The sequence below is a fragment of the Mytilus galloprovincialis genome, chromosome 7, assembly GCF_965363235.1.
Source record: "Mytilus galloprovincialis chromosome 7, xbMytGall1.hap1.1, whole genome shotgun sequence".
Classification (NCBI taxonomy): Eukaryota; Metazoa; Mollusca; class Bivalvia; order Mytilida; family Mytilidae; genus Mytilus; species Mytilus galloprovincialis.
The window spans coordinates 53,017,920-53,044,052 of NC_134844.1; the positions used below are offsets into that span (position 1 = coordinate 53,017,920).

At 32.0% G+C, this 26,133-nt stretch overlaps 1 protein-coding gene across 2 annotated transcripts; it reads left to right on the forward strand.

Annotated features, from left to right (window-relative positions):
• The first annotated feature begins 172 nt into the window (after positions 1 to 172).
• LOC143083265 (MYG1 exonuclease-like) lies at positions 173 to 22,717 on the forward strand. Of its 2 annotated transcripts, none has more exons than XM_076259533.1 (8): positions 173 to 223; positions 2,595 to 2,777; positions 7,785 to 7,880; positions 10,246 to 10,476; positions 13,043 to 13,121; positions 13,973 to 14,095; positions 19,378 to 19,559; positions 21,901 to 22,717. In XM_076259533.1, the coding sequence occupies exons 1-8, from the start codon at positions 204 to 206 to the stop codon at positions 22,076 to 22,078; spliced, it is 1,092 nt and encodes a 363-aa protein (XP_076115648.1). In that variant the 5' UTR covers positions 173 to 203; the 3' UTR covers positions 22,079 to 22,717. The 2 variants fall into 2 exon arrangements, with proteins under 2 accessions (XP_076115648.1, XP_076115649.1); XM_076259534.1 differs by lacking the exon at positions 173 to 223 and adding an exon at positions 231 to 258.
• Positions 22,718 to 26,133: the final 3,416 nt, after the last annotated feature.

Genomic DNA, 26,133 nt, shown 5'->3' on the forward strand with positions numbered 1-26,133 from the left:
GAAAAAAAATCATAAACAATTTTCATATTTCGTTTACATGATCAAAATTATGATATTAAGAGAATAAATAACTACAGTGTTGAACAAAATCAAAATTTAGAGATATATTTGTTGTGAGTCTGAATTAGGTAGATTGTTTTTAGCACATCCAATATTTTTCGGATCTACTCCATTCGATAACTGTCTGGTATTTACTTTACTCCATGCACACTTGCAAGAAAGCGTGGGTCTTTTGTTTTTTATATGTACTTTTTATAGGTGTTAATTAATTCAATGAATAACCACATCAATTAGTTACCTTCAGACTTAAAGCTTTAAGAGTTCTTTATGTTTCGTTTGTGAAAAAAATTGTAAACCACTTAATTTTCATGTGCAGACTTCGGTAACTGAAAAAAAAAAATAGACATTTCGGCACCCAGACAAATCGACACAAAAGTCAGAAGTTCTCAGAAGACGTTTCCTCATCACTTTTGGACATTTGTATATATAACAGCACCATACAAGAATTTACAGTTGGGGGAAAAGCCTGGATTCATCAGATCAGCACTAACATGACTAAGCACAAACAAGAATATTCAAAACATACAAGCAAAGGACATATATATTTGCAGTTGCTGAATGTATTTTGAAACCAATCAGTGATATTGTTTGCCTTAAATTAATGGAGAATAAAGGCTTTTTCCCCTGGAGAAAAATCCTAAGTTGAAAAAAATGGCTTAAAATTATTCCCACGAAGACATCTTTTTTCCCAAACAATGCAGTCTCAGTAGTAATTATAGTCGCCGTCAGCTGAAATTTGTAGCGGTTATCGGTAAAAATAATCTAAACTATCAATCGCGTTCACTCGAGATATAGTTTTTCACATTCCATTCATAAATCGCAAAAAGAAAAACCACTACTGACCTACCTTTTAAGTGATCACACTGTAATAATCCTGACCTTCACATTTTCCAGAATATTTTCCATTGTAATTCCGCCATCTTTGTTTCTATGAGGATCATTTGTTTACATATATATGACATTCGTCACTGTACGCAGTTTCCTGAAATGTTCCTTTCATTGATGTGATAAGGTTTCCCGCGCTTTATGCAAATTTTATGAAATTGAACTCCACGGAAACACTTCCGGTCAAAACAATGGCTGATTCCACCATTCAAAATCGTCTATGAAAAAGTGAAGGTCAGGATTATTACAGTGCGATCACTTAAAAGGTAGGTCAGTAGTGGTTTTTCTTTTTGAGATTTATGAATGGAATGTGAAAAACTATATCTCGAGTGAACGCGATTGATAGTTTAGATTATTTTTACTGATAACCGCTACGAATTTCAGCTGACGGCGACTATATATATAATTGTGCATGAATACAAACTGAAAAACACTCATTTAAACCATTTTCATGCCTAAAATGACTATATGTGCAGATTTGAGGGTCTATTTATGTATCATTACTGACAATATCTAAGGATCTTATTTCAAACAAGGGTTAAACTCTCGAAAGGGGGTCTGCAAATTGAAGTTCCAGTCAAATTCATCTTTCATTATTAATTTCCCAATTTGATAAAAATGACGCATATTTTCCCAATAAAAAAGGGTAGAGGTAGTTTTGAAAAAAGCAAACAATATCACTGCCAATTCCAACAAAATAATATATTATGTTTTCCCATCTTCTAAACATACTAAAATATCAACCAGTACACATCAAAGGGATTTGGGTACAAACAATATAGACTGACAAAAGTTATCTCGTGCAATGCCAGAATAAACAGTCAGATCAAGCTCAGACATAAAGAAGCCGATTTTTGTTTTTGACAAACATGTATTTATTATAGAAATGGGTTTCAATTTTAGACTTATCTAAGTCGGAAAATGACAGACTTGTTTACGTCTATTTATGTGGATGAAAAAACTTACTTGGTGGCCGAAGTACACCACCTATGACAGCAAAAACCTGTCTGAGAGTTCACAAGGACTTGATCAATCTATATTTAATTATCCTATTGAACATCCTTACTAAACACAGATGTTTTACCTCATTAAGTGTGGTTCCAGGTGGTTGCATTGCAAGGTTAATTAACATTATCTCCGATTTTTTAGACTCTTATTCGTATTTTTCTTTAGTAGACAAAGTATTGGCTTTCAATGTTGTCATTATTTGATTTAGATGCATGACCGTTTTATAAATATTCGTGGGTCTTGAAGCTAACCAATTTTGATAACTTATCGACTTGTAGGAGTCGATATTTGCAATTTTCTTATTCTAGTCAATTATTTCTTGCTTAACAATATTTGACTTATTAAACTCATATTTTGTCTTGCATTAAAGGTAGACAAATCCTAAAACTTACAAATTTAGACCTCTATGAGTCAAAAGCAGATTCAGACTTATTTATGTCTGAGCTCTGACTAATAAAAGCATCAACAATGTTAGGGATCAAAAGTGCTCATAATTTGATAGTCATAGTAATTATGCACATTGTACAATTGTTCATGTTGTTAAAAGTGGTCAAAATAACATTACCATTCATCATATTTAATTTTCACACAGCATTGACATGATTGACAGCTTAATTGGGTTTTTTTTTTTTCTTTTTTAGGATACTAATTTTTACAAATATCTGGCTACCAGTATCAAAACATATGACTTCCAGTCCTCCAGCTAAAAAGGCTTGTATAGAAATGAAGATTGGTACTCACAATGGCTCATTCCATTGTGATGAAGTTTTAGCTTGTTTCTTACTGAAACAATTGCCAACTTATAAAGATGCTGAAATAATCAGGTATTGTAAATGCTACATCAACATTAATTGTACATCATGTACATGATGTTTAAATGTTGACTAAGACAGGACTTCTCATAATTAAAATTGGACAAATATTGGATAAGTAAGCTTTCTCTTTTCAATGAATTTCTCTTGCTGACACTGCTGTAACTGGGTCAATATGCACAATTTATTTCAGGTAGGTGTACATACATGTTAAAGGTAGCATTTTCCTTCATTCAAATTCCCACATTGTAAACATGGATATGTTTTTATGATCTATAGCTGGTTTTTGAAGCTAATACATTTTCACAACATGTGGTTAAATTTTTGGGATACAAAGTGAAATTAATGTTTCCATAATTTAGTATACCTGAAGAACCTTTTGTGGTGATGCAACTTCTTGAAGTCAAAATCTCTTTTATCTCACAATAAGTTCTTTAAAAATTAAGTTCATGCATACATTTCATAACTATATATATTTTTTACACCTTTATTCTATAGTCCTTTATCCATGTTTTTCAAACAACACGAATGGTTAAGCTGGGTCACTTGTTAAAAATTGAAACATGTACAATCTCTGCACAGAGATTTTTTACATAAATACATGTGTACTACATATTTGAGGTCTTCATTATCATGATTATTGCCTTTACTCATTGTTACTAGACATCAGGGCTTTCCATTGAAGCCAGTAGCCGGCGGAAATCCGCCGTTTATGGTGGCTTCAAGTGTCGGCTACTTCACTGACAAAAATATAAATTCAAAAAGAAAAAAATATCTTTTTCAAATGTTTACAGCCAGCCGAGAGACGTATTGTCGCAAAGTCACGGTCACGATAAACAAGGGATGAAAAGTCAGTGTTTACCTTGGGCTAAATATAGATCACATGAATTCAGGTCATTGATTGGTTGTCTATTTAAAGTCAAAATGCATTGTTTCTTTTCAAAGATAACAAGAGAGACGTCCCGGTGATCATTGAAAGATAACAATAGAGACGTTCCGATGGTCATTAACTCGTTGGCTTTTTTTGGCTTTTAAAACGTGAAGACAATCAAATAGGATAATAATCTTATGTTATGGAATAATATCAGTCAAATTAAAGAAAGTGTAGTAGATCATATTGTTCAGAATCTGGAAAACAGTATCTTTTAAAGTTAATTTTTCAAAGCCCTTGTGGTGTTCAGAGAATCAAGGTCAAAAACGAAAGTAGAATATTGTCAACTTGACCTCAAATAAATAATATTTTCCAAATGATTTATGTATCCGACTTATTGAACAGTTTACAAAAAAAAAGAGAAAATCAGAGGATATATATCAATTTTCTGTCAATGCTTGAGAAATAAATGTATGATTTAAATACGCGTAACAGTTTTTAGAGAGAAAAGGGGGATCATTTGTTTACAAATGCACGTAGTTATGCAAAATAAATCTATCAAGATTTCTAACAAACCGGATTATTATATAAATAAAACTCCTTCAAAAGTAAATGAATTTTAAGCATAAGGTAATGAAAATATTTTTTTTCTTTCTTTATATAAATTTCATACATAAAAAATGGTCATTTGAAAGATGAAATTAGGTGCCAGGAGATTGCAAGAATGCAGGATTTAGCTCTATTTATGCCAGAGCTTCTGGGGGCCTTGAGCTGCCCCCACACCCCCTGTCGTAAGGCACCAAGCTTACAGCTTGGTGGGCGTCCGGCTTCGCCGAACGCATGTTACAGCCACCTATAATTTTAATTGAGCCTTCTACTTCAATTTCAAGGGAAAGCCCTGAGACATGCTAGAGATACATGTACAACTGTACAGTCAGGGGACTTACTTTAATGAGTGATTTTCTAAAATCACTGATTCAACTTCATTCAAGTAACATTAAGTCCATAAAGGTTGGAAGTAGGAGTTGTCTTTCTTTAAAAATGACCTATTTAAATAGTACAAATTGATCACTAGACCAAGTTAATTGATTTTTTTGTACATGTAGCTTTATATATGTATATAGAAAACTAACAATTCAGGGACTAATTATGTTGCTAAAATTATCAGAACCAACCTCTGTGTTGATAGGATAACCTGGTCAAGTCAGGTGATGACCTTGTACTGAATCTAGGATAATGACATAAAAATCACTTGTTTAAGTATCATGCCTTAATTTCTTTCCCAAAAAATCACTTCTTTAAGTATCATTATTTGAATAACCCCCTCTAATTTCAACACCCCCGAACAGTGAAATTTTTATTGCGAACAGTAGAATTTTATTACATTGTACATATTCTGTAAGATGAAACCATGAACTTTACTAGAAAAATACTCCAACTGCTGGGGGAAATCTGTTAAGAAAGTATCAGTTCATTATGAAGAAGAAGAAGAAATTTTTATTCCAATTATGGGCCCCAAAGGGCATACACATTACAACATCAATCATTTTCTTAATACAATATATACATGATATACAATACAAACAATGATATAAAAAGAAGATTAATGAGAACTATTTAAGTTCTTAAAAAATATGTAGATAAAGAATCTAATATAATGTGTTTTTACTTAAATACTAATGCATTTTAATGCAAGTGTGGTTGATATAGATAACAGACAAGCAGCCCAAAAAGAAAATAGATATACATATATAACAGGCTATTATTTGAACTTGGAATTATTTTTAATTATGAAATTTGCATAATTTCTTGTGCTTGAAATTTTTAATAGATTCCATGTTCATTCAGATGAATATATTTTTCTATGTCCAATCAAATGCTCACATTGGTTAACTATCAGATTGTCTCAAACCAAATGTTTACCATACATGCCTTAAGGGAGTTTAAAATGCTCTGTATGAAAACATGAATTTAACACATTTTGTCATCTCAGGAACTCAGGGTCTCATATACATGTACATTGTAGCTTGTTTAATATGTTTTTTTCTCATTGATGACGGCCATATTATTACATATATTTCAGGGGTCGACGTAACCGCTGGCCCGTGGCAAGTAAATATACTGTCGGGCCAGTCAAACTTAACAAAGAACGACCCGACGGGCCAGTCAATATTCTCGGGCCACTTGGGCCAGCAACTTTCATTTTCTACCATGCAGAAGATTGCACATACTTCCATGTTATTGAAATCGACTGGTAATAATAGCCGGCCAATCAAATTACTCGGTAAAAATCGACAATTCCGAGGTTCCCCGGAAACGCGCGAGATTCGTTTTTCAGGATTTGTCGAGTTAAAAATAGCAGCCCCCAGTTAAATTAAATAAATTGATGATATGGAACGTTTCCTAAAGAACTACCCCCCCAAAAAAGAAAAGCTGAAACCGATAGCAACCAAAAAGGAAAAGAATATGAAAAATCAAAAAGAAAAAGGGAGTTTATTCCTTCATGGACCGCAACATATAAATGGTTGCAGAATGGCCAAACTGGGATGACCTGCAACATTTGTACCCTATATGATAAACATCAGTATAAAAATGGCATGTTTCAAGACAATATTTCTCTCCAAATAATGCATCAAAAGCTCTCAGATTGCAGGATTTTGTGCCAATAATAAAATTTTCTTGGGGGGAGAAACCCCCCCCCCCATAACCCTACCGCGTCAGCCCACTTCGTGAACAGACATTTCTCGCGCCAGTAAGATTTTGAGTGGGCCAGTTGATCATAAAAAATTTTGGCCCTTTCGGCCAGGTACTTCTTTTTTCTTAAGTCGACCCCTGTATTTAAGGAATGACTGTGGAATTTTTTCTGTCTATGAAGAAATAACATAAAAAATTTGGTGCACACTGAAGAACGTGCGTAGCGGGTTATTTAACAGTGTGCACCACATTTTTTATGTTATTTCGAATAGACAGAACAAATATTACAGTCATTTCTTATAATTTAATTCTAAATTCCATTTTAAACCTTAGAAAACCATGAAAGAACGTTGATGACATCACGGTCATATGACTGAATTATGTCTATGGGCTCATAACAAAATAACGTCAGCCAAACAGAAGACGTGTTACATCCAAAATTAAATTATACATATATGTAGTTGCTAACATCATTTGGTCACTAATTGATACTTGTCTTATTGACAATCTTACTGCATCTCTTTATTTTTATAAAAATGAAGTTAAAGGTCTATGATTATATATAATGGTTATATGTTATAAATTTGAAATTTACAGATGTCATGGATGTTACACAAGAAGATGCAAATGAGATAATTATCATAGTTATTGATACCTCAGCACTTATTTATTTGCAATGGGAAACATTGTTCAGTTTATAATATGAACTGCATCTGATAAAAATAGACCTTATGCAAATGCTCTTGTATGTGTTCATGTATATGTATAATTCTTTGTATGAGTTTTTGGTCTGAATTGTACATGTAGGGTGGCCTTCGGCTGTTGACTGCTCTATGGTCGGGTTGTTGTCGATTTGACACATTCTAAATTCTATTTTAAACCGTAGAAAACCATAAAAAAAACATTGATGGCGTCACGGTCGCATGGCTAAATTATGTCTATGGTCTCATAACAAAATAACGTCAGCCAATCAGAAGACACGAAACATCCAAAATTAAATTATTCTGATATCGAATCAATTTTCTAAGAAATACAAGACAAATGCATAGTTTTTTCCAACTCAAAATACATGTTTGTTAAGGGAGTTATCATTTAATTTTTATGGGGGGGCTAGGATGAAATTTGAAAAAAATAGGCAGGACAGGAGTTTTGAGTAAAAAAAAAAGGCAGGATGAGACACTTGCAAAAAAAAAAAGTCAGGACGACAATTTAGGTAAAAAAAAATCAGGATAAACTAAAAAAAAAAAGGCAGGACCGAACAGAGTGAAAAATAAAAAGGCAGGACAGAGATAACAGCTAAAAAAAAATGCAGGACAAAATTTTTCCTCCTAGCCCCCCCATAAAAATCAAATGGTAGCTCCCTAACCATGATAACAGATGTACTGATATTTGATTTCATGAGGTTGTTATATATCAGACAAGGTTCATATTTTGACACTTAATCTGTATTTCAGAACAAGGGACCAGAAAGTACTGGATACCTGTGATATTGTCGTAGATGTAGGTGGTATATTCGATCCAAGTAAAAACAGATTTGATCATCACCAGAAGTAAGCTACTGTCTGTACATCAAGTTGTTAATTTTTTTGCCTGTTTGATATAGAACAGGCTATTATTTCAACTTGGAATTATTTAAATTATAATTTCATTATTTCTTGTGCTTGAAATGTTTATTAAATTCCATGTTTATTCCGTATTTTGATGTTATGTGCGGTGCACAACACTTTCTATTACAAAGAAGAATGCACATATCAATAGAATGTACTGTGCTGCGCACAACACTATCTATACAAAATACATTGTATGGGAAGTGTTATGCAACGCTAAAAAACATTATAATGCAGAATAAACATGGAATTTATTAAAAATATGTAATATCGCTAGATTGATAGAGTTATCTCCATTTATAACTTGGAAAATCAACATTTTTTTTATTGCAGCACTCTTAATTCAATTTGCCTCAAACAAACTTAATGAAACTCATGCACAATGCTCAGAATCAAAACTGTCAGGCAGAGTTTGAATTTGATCAGTGAGTCACTTACTGTTCTTGAGTTATGCCCTTTATAACTTGGAAAATTGCCAATTCTATGAAGGTCAAACACAACACTGTGCAACACATAGACAGAGTGTAAACTTGAGAAGTGAGTCATTTATGATTATAGAGTTACCCTTCTTTTTAACTTTGAAAATTTGAAAAGTTTGAGCAGGTACATGTGTGTCCTAAGGCACATTTTAGCAATGTTTAGTCATTTGTAAAAATCTCATAAATCGAAAATCCTGCAAAAATTCTTTAGAACCTTACAATGAAATCTGTATTATCTCATAGTATTTCTGCTAATTAGGTATCAAAATTAACCTCTAGGACTGTATAGGCTTTGTTTACTCTAGAATGAAATAAAGTATGACAAATATGAGATCTTCTAGCATGGCTTCTGCTTATTTTGTTTACAATTGAAGATTAATCACATTCTGATGAATTTTAGAATTTAAAAATGGCCTCTTCCCTTAATTATGTCTATTGGTAAATTGGGCTTTAATCCCCTCAAAAATATATGATATATCTTCCCATCAAAACGAAATAACTAGCAAAATGCATTAGGTTTGTATATATGTCGTGTACAAGTTGCGATTTTGTACAGGTTATAACATGTACAAAAATATTGTACATATTATAACTTGTATAATACGAAAATACAAGTTATAACATTTACAAAAGTACCTCGTACATGTTATAACCTGTACAAAATCTTGCTTAAAAATGGTAACTTGTACAAATTTGAAAAATAAAGATATGTTTCTATTATTGCAACATAAAATTTAGTACTAAGGCAGTTTTGTGAAACTGGCCTCAGATTCATAGTTTTTATAATTTCTTTATACCTTTTAAAACACACATGCAGTCAACAAAAACAATTCAGTATTCTTATCTGATGAATTATAATTGTGTGTGTCCACTTTGAATGCACTAGTGAAATATTTTCATTCTAGTTGACACTAAAAGACGCAAGAGGATAGCCAGGATAGATTTCTCTACAAACAATACCCTGATTTCAAAGTAGAGGATATATCTTTAAAACATCAAAATGACATGCAATGATATTATAAGTTATCAAAAAAATAAAAATTTGATGTAAAAATTTACATAAGTCATGCTGAAGGCCAAAAAAATTGAAGAGTAGATTCAAAGATATTTATAATGAAGTTTGGTCCAATCAAAACAATTTCAGCTCTCTCTTGCTTTTAAAGAGTAAACATACGAGACATTGCTTAAGTTTTTAAATACTATAAAACAAGGGGGAGGAGTATTAAGCAAACTTTTAAGGCATTGTTCTTAAAAATTTCAGATCAATTTATTTACTAGCAATGACTAATGTATTGTCATTAAGGAAATGTATGCTTTTATCTAACAGTGTCACACTGATGTAAGCCCTTATGTACTGCATAAAACATACAATTACATGAAAACACATTAAGCCAACATAAGCCAAGAAGCATAAATTACTGAAATTTTGTGATCATTGTCCTAAACGTGCTAAAGAAAAAAAAACACGATCTGGTCTATTGATTGTTGTTCTATATTTTTTAATAAATTTAAATGTTTTTTCTACTTCATCTAGATTTATTCATTAATTTTTGTACAAGTTAAAACCATTTTTAACCAATATTTCGTACATGTTGTAACATGTACCTTTGTACTTTTGTACATGTTATAACTTGTATTTTTGCATTATACAAGTTATAACATGTACAATATTTTTGTACATGTTATATACCTGTACAAAATCGCAACATGTACACGACATATATATATATATATCTATATATATCAAGATATATGTACCATTGACCCTGAATTTCAACTTTGAAGTGTTTGCTTCCATTCAAAATTAAACTTTCCTATGTTTTTTACAGGACTTTCACTGAAACTATGAAATCATTGTTACCAACAAAAAAATGGACAACTAAGTTAAGCAGTGCTGGACTTGTGTATTGTCACTTTGGGAAAGACATTGTAGCTAGTATCTTAGACAAGGGACTGACTGATCCAATAACAGAGACCATCTTTGACAAAGTTTATGAACATTTTGTTGAAGAGATTGATGCTATTGACAATGGAGTAAATCAATTTGATGGTGAACCTAGGTAAGGAGAACTAAAGACCTTTTCATTCTTTCTTTTCCTGAGCACCTGATTTCACCAAAGAGCTGTGAGGTGTTTTGGATTGCCAGCATGTTTTAGAACATATCTGCCAACCCACCAGGCTAGGAGGTAGATGTCGTCTGTTTCCTTTATAAATGCACAACCTTTTGCCATCCTTTTAACATAAGATCTGGAATGGACATCAAATATTTCTCTTTGAAAAAAAAAAAATCAATCGAATTTTATACCTTTTTATCATTTGAGTTGTGAGGATACATGTATATATCTCTTATTGCCTTGTATTTGGGGATAGGTGGAGGGGGTTGAGTCGGGGGTTCAATTCGACAACAGCATAGTGCAGTGATCTGGAAGGTTTTTTTCACTATGGGCCCAGGGCCCCTCAAAAATAAATTCAATGGGCCATTTGAACATGTTGAATTGAGTTCTGTAAAAAAAAAAAAAAGTATCCGTATATTTTGGCAAAGAGGTGTTCGTACTTACCTTTAACAGTCAGGGGACTTACCTAAACAAGTGATTTTCTAAATCACTGATTCAAGTAACATTATTTCTATAAAGGTTGGAAGTTAGAGTTGTCTTTCTTTAATAATCACCTATTTAAGTAGTACAAATAAATCACTAGAAGAAGTGATTTATTTTATTGTAGCTTTAAATATAGAATACTAATGATCCAGGGACTAATCATGTATCTTAACTTATCAGAACCAACATCTGTGTTGTCTAGGATGACCAGGTCATTTCAGGTGATGACCTTGTACTGAATCTAGGATAATGACATAAAAATCACTTGTTTAAGTATCAGACCTCAATTTCCTTCCCAAAAATCACTTCTTTAAGTATCATTCTTTTAATAACCCCCACTAATTTCAACACCCCCAAACAGTGAAATTTGTATCGCGAACAGTAGAATTTTATTACATAATCTGAAAGATGAAACCTTGAACTTCACAGGAAAAATACTCCCACTGCTGTGAAAAATCTTTCAAGAAAGTATCAGTTCATTATGTAAAGCCATTATTATAGCATTTTTTCAACTAAAATAGAATTTTCAGCTAAATGATAGCATCAAAGGCATAAACCTTGCTACTTAAAAGAAGCAAAAAATTCATATTTTTTCATTTTACTAATTACAAGATATTATTTAAACATATGTGTTTAAAATTTTGAAAAAACTACAAAATCCCAATTTGTGACAAAACCTCGAATTTGCTACTCAAATAAGTGATTTAAAAATCACTTATTTCAGTAAGTCCCTGACTGTTTAATATCATGTTTATGATTTTAAATAATATCATGGATATTGTTCCTGTGATTTTGTAATTTCAATTTCAATGAATATACAATAACTTCTTCCAAACCGAGTAATATTTAAGTTAACCTTTATTTACAATGTTTAAACTGGTACTGTTGCCTTGTTCATGTTCACATTTTTTTTTTGTACATTAAATTTAGGTCTTCGTTGAAACCATACTTATTCCAGACGCTCTGTATTAGAGGACATTTCAGGCATTTCCTTTGCACTTCTTGTATTATTATAACTTCATCACGGTGACATTCATAAAAAGGCTTTGGGATTTTTCAATCGAAATAATAGCAAGCTAAACTAAATGAGATTATTATTAGAGTTAAATTTCGTCTGTACTAGCCAAATTTCACAAATTTAAAGTTTTTATAAAAAATTATATCATGAATGATGGTAAATTACGATTTTTGGGTTATCAGTTAGACCGCATGGTTCTATTATTACCATAGGAAAACACCCGAGACGCTAACCACATGGTTCTATTATCATAGGAAAACACCCGAGACGTCCCAAAAAATATATAGGTGCTCCTATTATTGGAGAAACATTTCACAGTTGTGTATACACACATGGTGGCACGGAACACGATCGGAAATCCATTTGACGATATCTAAACGTTTCTAAACGTTTCGAAACAAAGTGAAAAATATCAAGTGCTTATATTATGTTCATTTTTGCCACAACTACAGATTTGGACCTCTGCTGTCGTATCCAGCTGCACTCAGTAAAGTAATTTATTTTCATTTTATTTTGAATACAATTGCATGCATTAGTGAAAAGACACACCTGGGCATTATAAATGTTATACCAAAATAAGGTCATGTATAGATGATAAACTTACTGTAAGCCAACTTATTTTCGCTCGCAAGTGATTTATTTTCGTGAGTAGAAAAATAACGCAGACACAAATTGTTGTGAATATGTAAAACTTGGATCTTTACTTATTAAACTATATATCCTATGAATTAGAAAATTGCAAAAATAAATAGCCGCGAGGTGGACTAAAAAGGATTAATCGTGGAATAAAGTATTCAGGAAAATTAGTTGGTTTACTGTATATCTTTCTGTATTGAAGTGATTGAATACTTTGTATCTAAATACAAAATTTGTAATGCAAAAAGGTCAGAAAATTAAGTCCCACTTTAGTGGAGCTGGAAAAGAGGGCATCTCCCTTATTTTTATTAACTTTAACCTTTAAGTTTACCTGTATGATTTTCATTTACTATTAATATGTTGTTACACTTTTAGATACCAGATCACAACAACACTAAGCAACAGAGTAAGGAATTGCAATCCTAATTGGAATGAAGAGAATGCAGATGAAATGGTAAACATAACAATAAATGCATTATGTAGTGATGTAGTTAAAAAAAGTAAAAGATTTAACATGAAAGGTTTTACGTTTAAATCCATATAAGACCCAAATTATGGCTGTTTTAAAATTTTATGATCCATTTGAAATTCAAGGCCATGATTTATGAGTTATGTACAAACAATGAACGAAAAGCAAATATGATAACAGCGACAAATGACAACCACTGGATTACAGCCTTTTGACTTGTGACAGGCACATACAGAATGTTGAGTGATTAAACATGTTGTTGCCCATGTTAACTGAGGCAGTAGTGTAACAACACAACACAATACAACACAACACAATACAATAAACATTATTAAAACAAATATGAGAAACAGTAATCATAGTATTTAATGTCAACTGATCAATAACAGGCTCTTTATCATTACCTGGACAGGTACAAATAGAATGTGGTTGGGTTAAACATGTTTGGAGGCACCAAACCAAACTGTATCTGTTAACCATTATGTTGGATACTGATTTATATATGCATGGTTCAAATATCATCTATAGGATAAGACTTTATGTTATTTAGGACTTGTTTCTAAATATGATAAAAACGAATAATTGTTTTCATATGAATAATGAATTTATGAAATAAAACTAGTCTACCGGTAATACATGTAAACATAAGTACGGTACACCCCCAAAAAAACAAAAAAATAAAAATCTAGGACAGGTTATAATACTAGAAATTATGTGAATTTGACTCCCAAACTGCATCATCAAAAAGGTTCAAGTGACCTTCAAAACTTCAAAGGCTCAATTGCACTATCTTCCAATTTAATATATTTTTATGTTCATTCAATTCCTTTCTTAAGGTGTGTTTTCTGAAGGCAATGAGAGTGGTAGGAGATGAATTCATGGACAGAGTTTTGTACTACAAGAAAGCCTGGTTACCAGCCAGACAGTTGGTTGTTGATGCAATAGAGAAAAGAAAAGAGGTACCAGGTTTTTATAGGACCATATTATTCTATGATGTCGTCGTCTGCATCGTCCTCCAAAGACATATTTAATTTCCAGACAATAACTTTAGTTTAAGTAAATGCATCTCTATAAAAATTTTTAAGAAGGTTCTAAGTCAGGAATCTGATGTACAGTAGTTGTCGTTTGTTTATGTAATTTATACGTGTTTCGCGTTTCTCGTTTTTTATATAGATTAGACTAAATTGACCCTAAATTTTTTCCAGTCTTACTTGGCCTGTTTTCCCGTTTGAATGGTTTTACAATAGTAATTTTGGGGCCCTTTATAGCTTGTTGTTCGGTGTGAGCTAAGGCTCCGTGTTGAAGGCCGTACATTGACCTTTAATGGTTTACTTTTATAAATTGATATCTGGATGGAGAGTTGTCTCATTGGCACTCACACCACATCTTCCTTTATCTATCAATACCACAAAAGGAAAGTTGCGTTTTATTTTGGCAATGATGGTCCCAATCGTTTAGAAATTAGGGACCCAAAACAAACATTTTTCTATTTCAGGATAATTACATGTGTATAAGTATTTTGATTGCTCTGATATTGTACCACAATGTTGAATACCGCATGTAGAAGGTTTGGATTCATTTTGGGGGTTATGGAACCAAAGTTAAGGAATTAAAAACCAAATACAAGCATTTTTGTAGTTTATGGACAATAACTTTGATGTTAGTGTATGGATCTCTCTGACATTGTACCACAAGGTTCCATATCACAAAGGGAAGGCTGAGATTGTGTTTGGGGGGTAAACATGCAGGCAAAAAAAGGGCCAAAAACAAACATTTTTCTATTGTTTCCAGACAATAACTTGTGTTTAAGTGAATGGATCTCTCAAAAATTGTAATGCAAGGTTTCAAACATAAAGGAAAGGCTGAGATTAAGTTTGGGGGGTAATTGCACCAAGGGGGATTCAAAAAGTTGGAGGGGGGATTTTTTTCCATTTTTTTATGTGTTAATTTTAAATTTTGGAAAAGTTTCAAGAAGAAATTTTCAATTGCGCAATAGATTTGTAAGATCCTTGACCACATTTATTTTGTGTCAGAAACCTATATTATGTAAAAATAATCCAAATTCAGACAGTATCAAGCTTGAATATTGTTTCCAAATTTGCCCCAACTGCTCAGGGTTCGATATCTGCAGCCGTACCAGGCTGCACTCAGAAAAGCATTTTTAACCGGATTTTTGTGACAAAAATGTCGGTTATTGATTTGGGGATGTATGTCGGGCGGCCGGGCGGGCGGCAATCAAATGTTGTCCGTGCATTAACTCCTGAACCGTTCAACCAAAGCTTTTAAAATTTTGATATGTTGTTAATGACAACTAAATGAAGGTCAAGTTCAATAATGATGATTTAGACTTTTACTGTTCAGGAGTTATGGTTCTTGAAAGATTGAAAAATGGAGTTTTCAGTCGTGTCCGTGCATTTATGCATGAACTGTTCTACCAAAGCTTCCCAAATTTTTATATGTTGTTACTGATGACTAAATGGAGGTCAAGTTCAATAATGACGATTTTCACTTTTACCGTTCAGGAGTTATGGTTCTTGAAAGATTGAAAAATGGTGTTTCCAGTCGTGTCTGTGCATTTTCTCATGAATCATTCAACCAAAGCTTTTGAAATTTTTATATGTTGTTACTGATGACAAAATAAAGGTCAAGTTCAATAATGACAATTCTGACTTTTACCGTTCAGGAGTTATGGTTCTTGAAAGATCGTAAAATGGCGTTTCCATTCACACTGTTGCATTTACTCATGAACCATTCAATCTAAGCTTTTCAAATTTTTATATGTTGATACTGATGACAAAATGGAGGTCAAATTTGATATTGACGATTTTCACTTTCACCATTCATCAGTAATGGTTCTTGTGATATTGCCAGGACACAATTAAATGTTAATAAATCCGGTTTGCTGTCGTTGTGACAGCCTCTTGTATATATATATATTTTAGGTAAAGATTGCATGAACTGCAATCAAAACCATACGGGACTGACTTGATATCTAAATCTTCCAAGGCTGATCACTACCTTTTTTGATACACAAAATATACTATCCATGAACATTTCCAAAAACTTATTGATGTAGTATATGCTCAGATATTCGAGGCACAAAATTATGTTTCACTTGTCAAGAAAATTACATAACTGTTGCAAGGTGCAGTAGTCTAATATCTGTTCTAAAAATATAGATAATGTCACTGTTAACCTTATCTTTAAAAATTGGAGTTATCTTCCTTTGTCTAGAATAGTTGTCAAATCAACAACAACCAATGCGATATTTAAGTTTACTTCCCATTGATAAATTGAAGCAATCTTTACCATTCAGTGCTTTGAAGCACTTGGATTGTTTAAAAGCTTGGTCACTAAACAAAGATAAATTGATTGTATTATTTTGAATGTTTATAAATATGTCCTTTCATGGGCGGATCCAGCCATTATTAAAAAAGTGGGGGGATTCCAACTATATGTCCCAATTCAAGTGCATTGATCGTCAAAAAAAAAGAGATTCTAACCCCAGAACCCCCTCCACTGGATCTGCCACTGCCTTCAAAAATGAACAATGATGAAAAGAAAATTTGAAGTCCAATCTGATTAAAATACAGATCCTGTGAAAGCTGTTACTTAGTTTTACTTTATATTCTGGTAATTATTACATTGATTAGGGAATGACATTTTAGGTTTCATTTAATTGAATTTTTGTAATCAGACAAAACAAGAAAATAGGCATGGTAATTTGGCCATATTGAATAAGGTATTAGGTCCAAGACCACAATTGTCGTCCCTTGATTTTCGTTGTTCACGAATAAAGTCTCTAGTGTTGACAGTGGGTTAAATGCCATTAATTTTTATAGCCCTTCCAAATTTATTTCTCCATGTTTAATGCCTCAAATTGCAAGTAGGGGGTTGAAATTACACTGTAAAAAAATTTGGGTCCAGAATATTAAAGGAAAGTAGTGATTTGGTCCAGCTGAAAAAGGTTAAAAATTAGCACTTCGGAAGCTGTCAAAAGATTTCAAGACGCCCTAAACATAAAATTGTCCATATTTTGAGTTAGAGCCGATGAAGTTTTCTATAATTTTGATATAGTTTGTCCCAAAAGTTGTACAACACTCTGTAAAAATTTCATTGAGAAAGCGCAGGTTGGATTTTTTTAGTTTTCATTATGTTCTAAAAGAAATGCACTATGAAATAATTGTGGTCTCGGACCTAAGAGGTGAAATTTGTAAATATAGAATCTGTACTTTGGCAACTTCCCTAAATGATTTGAAGGTGTCAATTTGTCAAATAGCATGAAACTAAAGGATTTAAACTTTTATTTTATAGAATTTCTGCAAAAAATGCCAATTTTGGCATTTTCTGGTCAAAATAGGCATTTATAGCTCTTTCAATATTGATGCATAAATGGCATCCTGACTTTCTCTCTGACAGGTTTTCATGTGTCAATATTTGTGTTTCTATGCCTTTATCTAGTTCTTTTACTTATTTATGAACTCTGAATCTACAGAAAAGAAGATTATCTCAGACAATATGTGCAAAATGTGTTGTATAAATGACCCTTGTCTAACGCCCTGTTTGGATGAAGTCAAAACTGGGGAGCTTGGTACATAAAATTTGAAGTCCATAATAAAGATCTCACTAAATTTGTATCAAAAGCACTTTACAATGTCTATTGTACCTGTTCCATTTCACATAATATCTTTCTTTTCTTCTGTAGGATAGCAAGTGGTTTAAATATAAGCCTGTACGTTGAGAATAAAATTGCATGCAAGTTTTTCACTAAAAAGGCAAAAATCTTTGTATCAGACCATACTGTCTGCAAGAAAAGTTTATTGCAAGAGTCTTTTTGTGCTCAGATTTGTTGTAACATGTCACATGAGTATAGAAATGATAAGAAAAAAAAACCATTTTTTTTATTTCTCATAGCCTCATCAATATGCATTTTTTAATGTAAATATGTCTCACAGCCTAAATTGACCCTAAATTTTTTCCAGTCTTACTTGGCCTAAGACCATGAAGACCCTTTTAAACTAATATGATATGTTATTTGTAACTTTTCTTTCCATTTAAAGTACATTCAATACATATGTAAGGATTATTTATAACCAAAAAGCTTCACAAATTTAAAATTGCTGGAAAATATTACATCTTCATGTATAAAGGCCCCCCTTCATTGAAAAACCTCAATTTTTAGGCGCAGGCTCATATAAATTTGACTTTTGAATAATTATGCTAAGTTTGATAAATCAAATGAGTACTCTATTGCTTTAAGTACATGATAAATTATATATTAAGGCATTCAAAAAGTATTTTTTTGCAATATTTTAATTTTTAAAGCCCCAAATGTTGATAGTTGAAATTTTTCAATTTTATCGTCAAAATTTAACACGCAAAGATGAGTATAGAATTTAACATATTGTCTATAATATATATCCTATTGTTATGAAACTTTGTAAGCAGTGTTATAATTTATTAAGCTTTGGTCATACCAAGTTTTTTTAAGATTGGTCAACTCTTTCTATCCTATTAGGTCCGAGACCACAATTGTCGTCCCTTGATTTTCATTGTTCACGAATATAGTCTCTAGTGTTGACAGTGGGTTACTTGCCATTATTTTTTATACCCCTTCCAAATTTATTTCTCCATGTTTAATGCCTCAAATTGCAAGTAGGGGGTTGAAATTACACTGTAAAAAAATTTGGGTCCAGAATATTAAAGGAAAGTAGTGATTTGGTCCAGCTGAAAAAGGTTAAAAATTAGCACTTCGGAAGCTGTCAAAAGATTTCAAGACGCCCTAAACATAAAATTGTCCATATTTTGAGTTAGAGCCGATGAAGTTTTCTATAATTTTGATATAGTTTGTCCCAAAAGTAGTACAACACACTGTAAAAAATTTCATTGAGAAAGCATATGTTGGATTTTTTTAATTTTCATTTATGTTCTAAAAGAAATGCACTACCAAATAATTGTGGTCTCGGACCAAGGGGCAGAATTTCATTTAAATTGAGTTGTGAATTGTCTTGAAAAATACGGGAAAACATCATTAAAACAGAGCAGTTGCTTTTAAACATGCATAGGATTTCCCGTACTATCATTTATTTCCACCACCTTGTAATTTGATCAGATTGTTTGTAGTCCGAACTGTTTTCAATGTTGTTAAAATTTTTGGTCATCATGACCATTTTAAAATGATTTTAAAAACTTCAGATAACCGACTTTCTTTCAGCTGTTGATAATGTTTAATTAATTTCAGACAGATGCCAGTGGTGAGATCATGGTGTTGTCATCTGGCGGCTGTCCTTGGAGAGATCACTTATTTGATATTGAACAAGAACAAAATATAACACCGTCAATCAAATATGTAATTTACTCAGATAATAATGGAAATTGGAGAGTTCAATGTGTTCCTGTTAGGATTGGCTCATTTGAAAATAGGTTTGTAAAACATCTAATTTTCATTGCACCAAACATATTTCATCTGACAGTCATTGTAAGAAAGGATGTTTTGTGTTTATTGTTTTTGACTTTTTGTCATATTCCAAATCCTATAGTTTTATCCATGTTAGTGCCTTTAAAATTTTGCCGGCTTACCCTTATTTTCCTTTTCATAATTTTATTTTAAATTGTTTAGAAAACCTTTTTTTTTTTTTAATCTTATATAATCCTTATTATTTTTTCATAGTTTTTGAACATGTTGAAAGAAAAAAGGTGCTAATATCATGTTTTTCTGCTGTTTTAGTTCCTTTATTTATATACTATCAATTTGTAACAGCCTTATAAAAAGCTTGATATTTTGAAACAGAGTAGCATACATATTTAAACCTAAATAAGATAAGATTATTTATTCAGAGAAATTTAATGTTATGTTCAGTAACTACAAGTACTGCTTGTGTTTACAGCAGATTATAATGAGTATGTAGCTAAAGATAAAATATTTTGTTAGCTTGCTTGCTAGCTGAACCGTGAAGTCATTGTTAGGTAAGGTATACAACCCTCCTTAAGAAGTAGCCTAGTCCTACAGACAGAAAGATTTGTTATCTGTCAGACTAGTCTACTCTAGATCTTAAAGGAGGGTGGTTTACCTAACCTAACAATGACTTTATGGTTCAGATAGCAAGCAAGCTTACCAAAGATATTACCTTTAGCTACACACTCAATGAAATCAGCTGTAATATTCGGTACTTCTTGTTGGGTGCTATCTGTGTTATTTTTTTATTATTTTGTTTTGTCATTTACCAGTCAGGGGTGCTACTTAAACAAGTGATTTCATTATCACCTATTTAAGTGATTTTGGTGTTTCCTTTGATCGTCAAATGCTAATTTCATTGATTTTCCATATTTTCACAAACTTTTCTATAATTTTCCTACATAGATCAATTATCCCTTTTTCTATGGATATTAACTTCACCAGTGCGCTTGGGCAGTAAGTTAGTGCTCTAAATCATTTAAAAGTACCCTTGGGAATTGTTCTGTAATCAAATATTCATTAACTACTCTGACTATCAGACAAAGGTCAACAATATTAGGTAACCTGATTGGTTTACTAAGGAGTTAAAATGATATACTTCAAGGTTATGTCCTGATCTACAAATTATTCCAGAAAATGCATATTTTAAATAAATTGTAAAAACTGACAGGCTTCTCAAGCAAAAACCAATTTCTAGATGCCCATAGTTGTTTTTTTCAATGGAATTCTTGTCTTTTTACCAATAAAAAAAACAAGGTTGTGAGAAAATATCAAGAAAAAGTTATAAACACTTATTGAAGTGATCTTCTCAAATTACTTGTTTCAGTGATTTTAAAAAGTCTGCGTCTATTTATAGATTTTTTAAAAATATTTCACAGCCAAAATCACTTGAAGAAGTGATTCTGAAATCACTTGTTTAAGTAGTACCCCTGACTGAACAATGACACTTTACCTTTTTATAAGTATATAGAAACTTGTTATTTCATTATGATTTGTTCACACCCACTAAATCCAATTAAACAAGTACTACATCAGTATTTATGGAATCGGTGCATTTGAATATGGATAAGTCAAAAAACAAATGTCTGTTTATAGCTAAACAACCGATTCTTATTTGAGAGTCGAACCTAAGCCATTGTACTTTTGCTGTGAAAATGTGAAAAATTAAGTGAGCTGGTATCAGAAGTGAAGTTTGAGTTGCCAACTGAGTTAATCAATTGCATTATACATTCCAATGCTCACAATGGTGAATATAACAGCTGTTAATATGAGGCCTGCAACACATGAGATGAAATAAAAAATTGCTGGCATTTTACTCCAAACAATAACCAAGGGAAATAATCCAATCATTAAAAGTAGGGATGAACTGGGCACAGGAACAAGACAAACAGCACACTTCAAAATCATGTTGCAAAAAATAAAATAGGAGAAAAAATGGAAACACCAACCTACAACATGTTCAATGTACATACCTACCATATTGTTTTTTCTTATGTCCCATTAAAAACACAAGTACATTTTGTTTTGGCCTACTGTGAATTCATTAATATTCGTTGGATACCAATATTCGTGGATTTCGTGGGTACAGGAGAGCCACGAATTCAAATGTTCAACGAAATACAAATTTTGTAAAGGAATGAGTGTAGACTTTGCCAAAACCACGAAATTGAATATCCACGAATATGCAAGTTTTCCTCAAAACACGAAAATTGGTACCCACGAAAATAAATGAATCCACAGTATTAAATGCTGTTATGATAATTGGTAAATTATTTGAAAAACTTGTAACATGTTTGTTTTAAATTTCAGGTTGTCCCTCTTATCAGAATGGCAAGGTGTACGAGATGATGCCCTGTCAAAACTGAGTGGAATTCCAGGCTGTATATTTGTTCATGCTTCAGGATTTATTGGAGGGAACAAAACTTACGAAGGTGCAATGGAAATGGCTAGGAAAACAATGAAAGATAGGGACTCAAAAGCGAGCTGATGGAGTTGATGGTCTGATCTGAGTTTACAAGTATTGGATTAAAAGGCAGCATAATGTATCGTTTAGATTAGTGGAGAAATTTGAAATGTCAATTAACAACTTCATAAAGGATCAGCCTCATTTCCAGTTTTGTAAACAAATGATACATTATGATCAAAGATTGAGAAGTCAGAAAGAGGCTAATAAAGTTTCTACAGTTTAAATGTTTTTCATTATTGTTTGTGCTGTAATTGATCTAAAGTTTTTTTATAAGTAAGTGCTTTTGAGGTGATCTTGGAATTGTGAATAAAACAGTTTATGGAATTGGTATTATTTTTTTTTTAAATATGAAAGTTCCATGTTCCTTCTAGAGTCAAGTGAAAAATTGCTAAAGCTTTTGTTTTTACAGAAATATTTGTAATTCACAATACTTGAGGAATATGAATTTATATTGTACACATGTTTAATTTGTATCTATTCAATCTATCATCTATGAGGAAATAATGTTTTATATAAGATCATTTGATAATTTTTCATAGTTTGTGGTGATAATTAAGAAATGGAGTACCTTGATCTGATATAAATGTTAAAATGTTAATTTTGTATGCTTAACAAAATTTTCCTTTGAATTTCTGTTGTATGAACATGATGAACGTTATGTAATAAGACCTTTACTTGATTTATTATTTCTGTACATATCATGTCTATTGTCTGAAATAGGTACATTTTGAAAATTCCTTTGGATACAGCAGTTCCAGGATACAGTTGTTAGTTGAATCTGTCATGTGACTTCAATCACCATGTGACCAAATTGCAGGCATCATCATTTCAAACACATGTTGAGCAAACAGGAGAAAAAGTTTAAACTTATACTGCACACAATATTTGGGGTATTAAAATCTAATGAGATGGTCACTCTTTCTCAGTCATTTAGGAATCAAGATTATGTTCCTACGGAACATAAATTATTTCTATTCTTCCCTACAGAATGATGACTCTGAAACTGCTGGAAACTTTAAATATAAAAGCAGAGATACAGGTGCATCTTCTATCTGGTAAATGACGTCATAAAGGGGAGTGAAATTGACTATCTTTTCTTTTTTACAGAAATGTTTCAAGCACTTATGTTTGCAAAAATATGAAAAAACAGGTTACTGCCATTTGGGCTGAACTCTTTTCTTACTTTTTACGCAATCATAGTTTCAATTTTCCAACATTATGCTTTACACACCAGTTACAACATCTTTACAGTTGAACTTAATAATGTGAAGTACTGATACTGAAAATATAGTTGTACTGGAGGACTATTGTTTGTTACTTTTGAAAAACACATTGATGCCTACCAAATAACAGTAAGTCTTGCAGAAATAGGAGAAAAATCCAATCACATCACCATGGATGAATATTACGACTAAGAACATTTATCAATTATTATTAGCTCACCCGTCCCAAAGAGCCAGTGTAATCTTTTCTCGAGACACTACCTCCCTTTTCTGTTGTTGTTGTTTGCCAACTTTAACTCCAATCTTCTCTGAAACTAGCACAGGCACTTGTCTCAGAATTTATTTTTTTTAGACAAGTGCTCGTGGCAACTAGCTACTGGACCAAGTGTAACCAAACTTGGCCACAATCATAATTGGAATATATAAATTAGATATGAACTTGTATGAGAGTGACTGCCAACCAGTTTGGTCAACATGGTTAAAGTTATATACTTTGACCTATATATAATTGTTAACGTTTTATACATGGTGACTCGGATGGAGAGTTGTCTCATTGGCACTCGTGGCACATCTTCTCATTTCTATATAGGCACTGGCTACTGTTACATAGAAATATAACAATAATAAAATAATTATTGTTACTTTGGAGACTAATTACCGGAATGCAGGGTTGGGTAAGGAACTGATTAATTACGAATGTAACAATAATATTTGTGTCTACAGTTACATTGCGATATTGTTACATTAATGCACTGCATTATACGATGGGACTAGTAGTACATGTAGTATGTATTAAAATAAAACTTGAAAACTTTTAACATAAGTTTGATTATAACAATATTGCATGCATACATTTTTTTTAAATGTTTATATACAATGACAGCATGTTAATTTTAGTCTGATGCATTTTTGGTGAAACCACAAACCAGTGATGCGGCGATTTGCAAATACAATTCCATTCTGCACTATCCCTTTTTGAAGTTTCGATGTCTACCATGTTTTAGGTGAAAACTATTTTCTTACTCTTGCGATGTTTATATTTTCGTCCAATATTTTTGTTGGAAGCTTGTGAGGTTGTTTCACGTTGTCTTTCAATATGATTTCATTGCCGTCTATTACTGACTTTATGTTCACCTCTGATTAAGGATAGGTGTGCAGTTACAAAATTTATGTAAATACATAAGTGAACGCTTTTCTCAGCCCAAGTTCTTAACGAACCATTGAACTATATTTTTCGCCTTTTGCACTACTAAACTGTATTTGTATCTTTAAGAATATTAAAACTAATACTTTAAACTATTCAAACACCATTTCGTGAATAAATCAATATAATATTAATATTGTTGTTATTATTATCTAGTATGTATCGAAGGACCACAGGCACTCGTCTCAGAATTTAGGTATATAGGATTTTTTTCTGAGACGAATGCCTGTGCGAAGGACAAATTAACAAAACTGTTATCGTATTACCGTGTCTAAACCTGAAAATACCAAGAACTTTACGACAATTTGTTAAAAGTAGTCATACGAAAACTAAATCTTGAATGAAATACAGTGTGCAATAATTTTCCCGGATGATATAAAAATATTTTAAGTGCACCAAACATAGTCTGGAATAAAACCTCGAAAGAAAGTTCAACAATAAATATGTCAGTCCTTTGTTGGTATTTGTACCAGAGCCATTTAGGAAAACATTGATTAAGTTTCACCATCATGAAAAAAAAAAGAAGTTCAACAGCGAACTGAATGGTTATGTCCTTGTTTGTGTGTTTCACATGACTTGTGATATATCGCTACTGCGTATTTTAATGTAATTTTTCAAAAAAGATTATTAAATGAACGAAGTCGGCTGAACTGTCTGGATGTAAACACCAGTGTATAATGTGTTGTCTTTCTAATTTACGTTCGCCTGCACCAAGTCAGGAATATGACAGTTGTTATCCATTCGTTTGATGTGTTTGAGCTATTGGTTTTGCCATATGTTTAAGGACTTTCTTTATTGAATTTTCCTCAAAGTTCAGTATTTTTGTGTTTTACTTTTTTTGCACGATTGTGGTCATTTGTTCAAGTACCTAAACAAACGATTACATAATTATATTCGTATTCGCAATTACCACATATCTTCTTGGTTCATGTCCAGAAATTGTCGCCATTATCAACTCGCTAATTTCACGGGTAGTAAATTCATCGAATGTCGACTACGTTTTCCCTTCTTTTGTCTCAAGAGGTTGTTATTTCTATCTTCAATATCGATTTTCACATTGTTATTAATATTTCAGTTGGGTTTTGTTAAATATTAATCTATTTGGTTTTATTTCAGAATTCATAATATTCATATAAAAGTTCTACGATTTTTCAAATATTCATTAATATAAACTATAATTTATAATATTCATATAAAAGTTCTACGATTTTTCAAATATTCATTAATATAAACTATTATAATTAATATAATAATATTTGCACAATAACAGAAGTTTTTTTCTACAGGTAAAGTTTCGCACAAACGTATTGCATTTGGTAGCACATACAAGACAAGACAATGTTTTATTTGAGTCTCACCTCTTATAAAACATTTTATTGTATAGCAATATAATATTTCCCACAGAATGTAACCAAAATTTAGCGTGCAATAAATTCCAATATTGCACTAGTGCAATAAATCTTAGAAATTCAACGACAAAATCTTTGTTTAAACCAATTTTTACTTTCAAATATTATATTGCTATACAATAAAAGGGTTATTGCATGAATATTGGGGAATATTGTCCCTCATATAAAATATATTGCACTCGCAAGCTCGTGCAATATAAAATTCTACTCGGGACAATATTCCCCAATATTCATGCAATA

Excerpts from the sequence above, each read along its gene's own strand:
- LOC143083265 (XM_076259533.1), top strand. The coding sequence starts at position 204 with ATGCACACTTGCAAGAAAGC. Across the intron at positions 224-2,594 it reads ATGCACACTTGCAAGAAAGC|GATACTAATTTTTACAAATA; the intron begins GTGGGTCTTTTG and ends TTTCTTTTTTAG. Across the intron at positions 19,560-21,900 it reads ATTGGCTCATTTGAAAATAG|GTTGTCCCTCTTATCAGAAT; the intron begins GTTTGTAAAACA and ends TTTAAATTTCAG.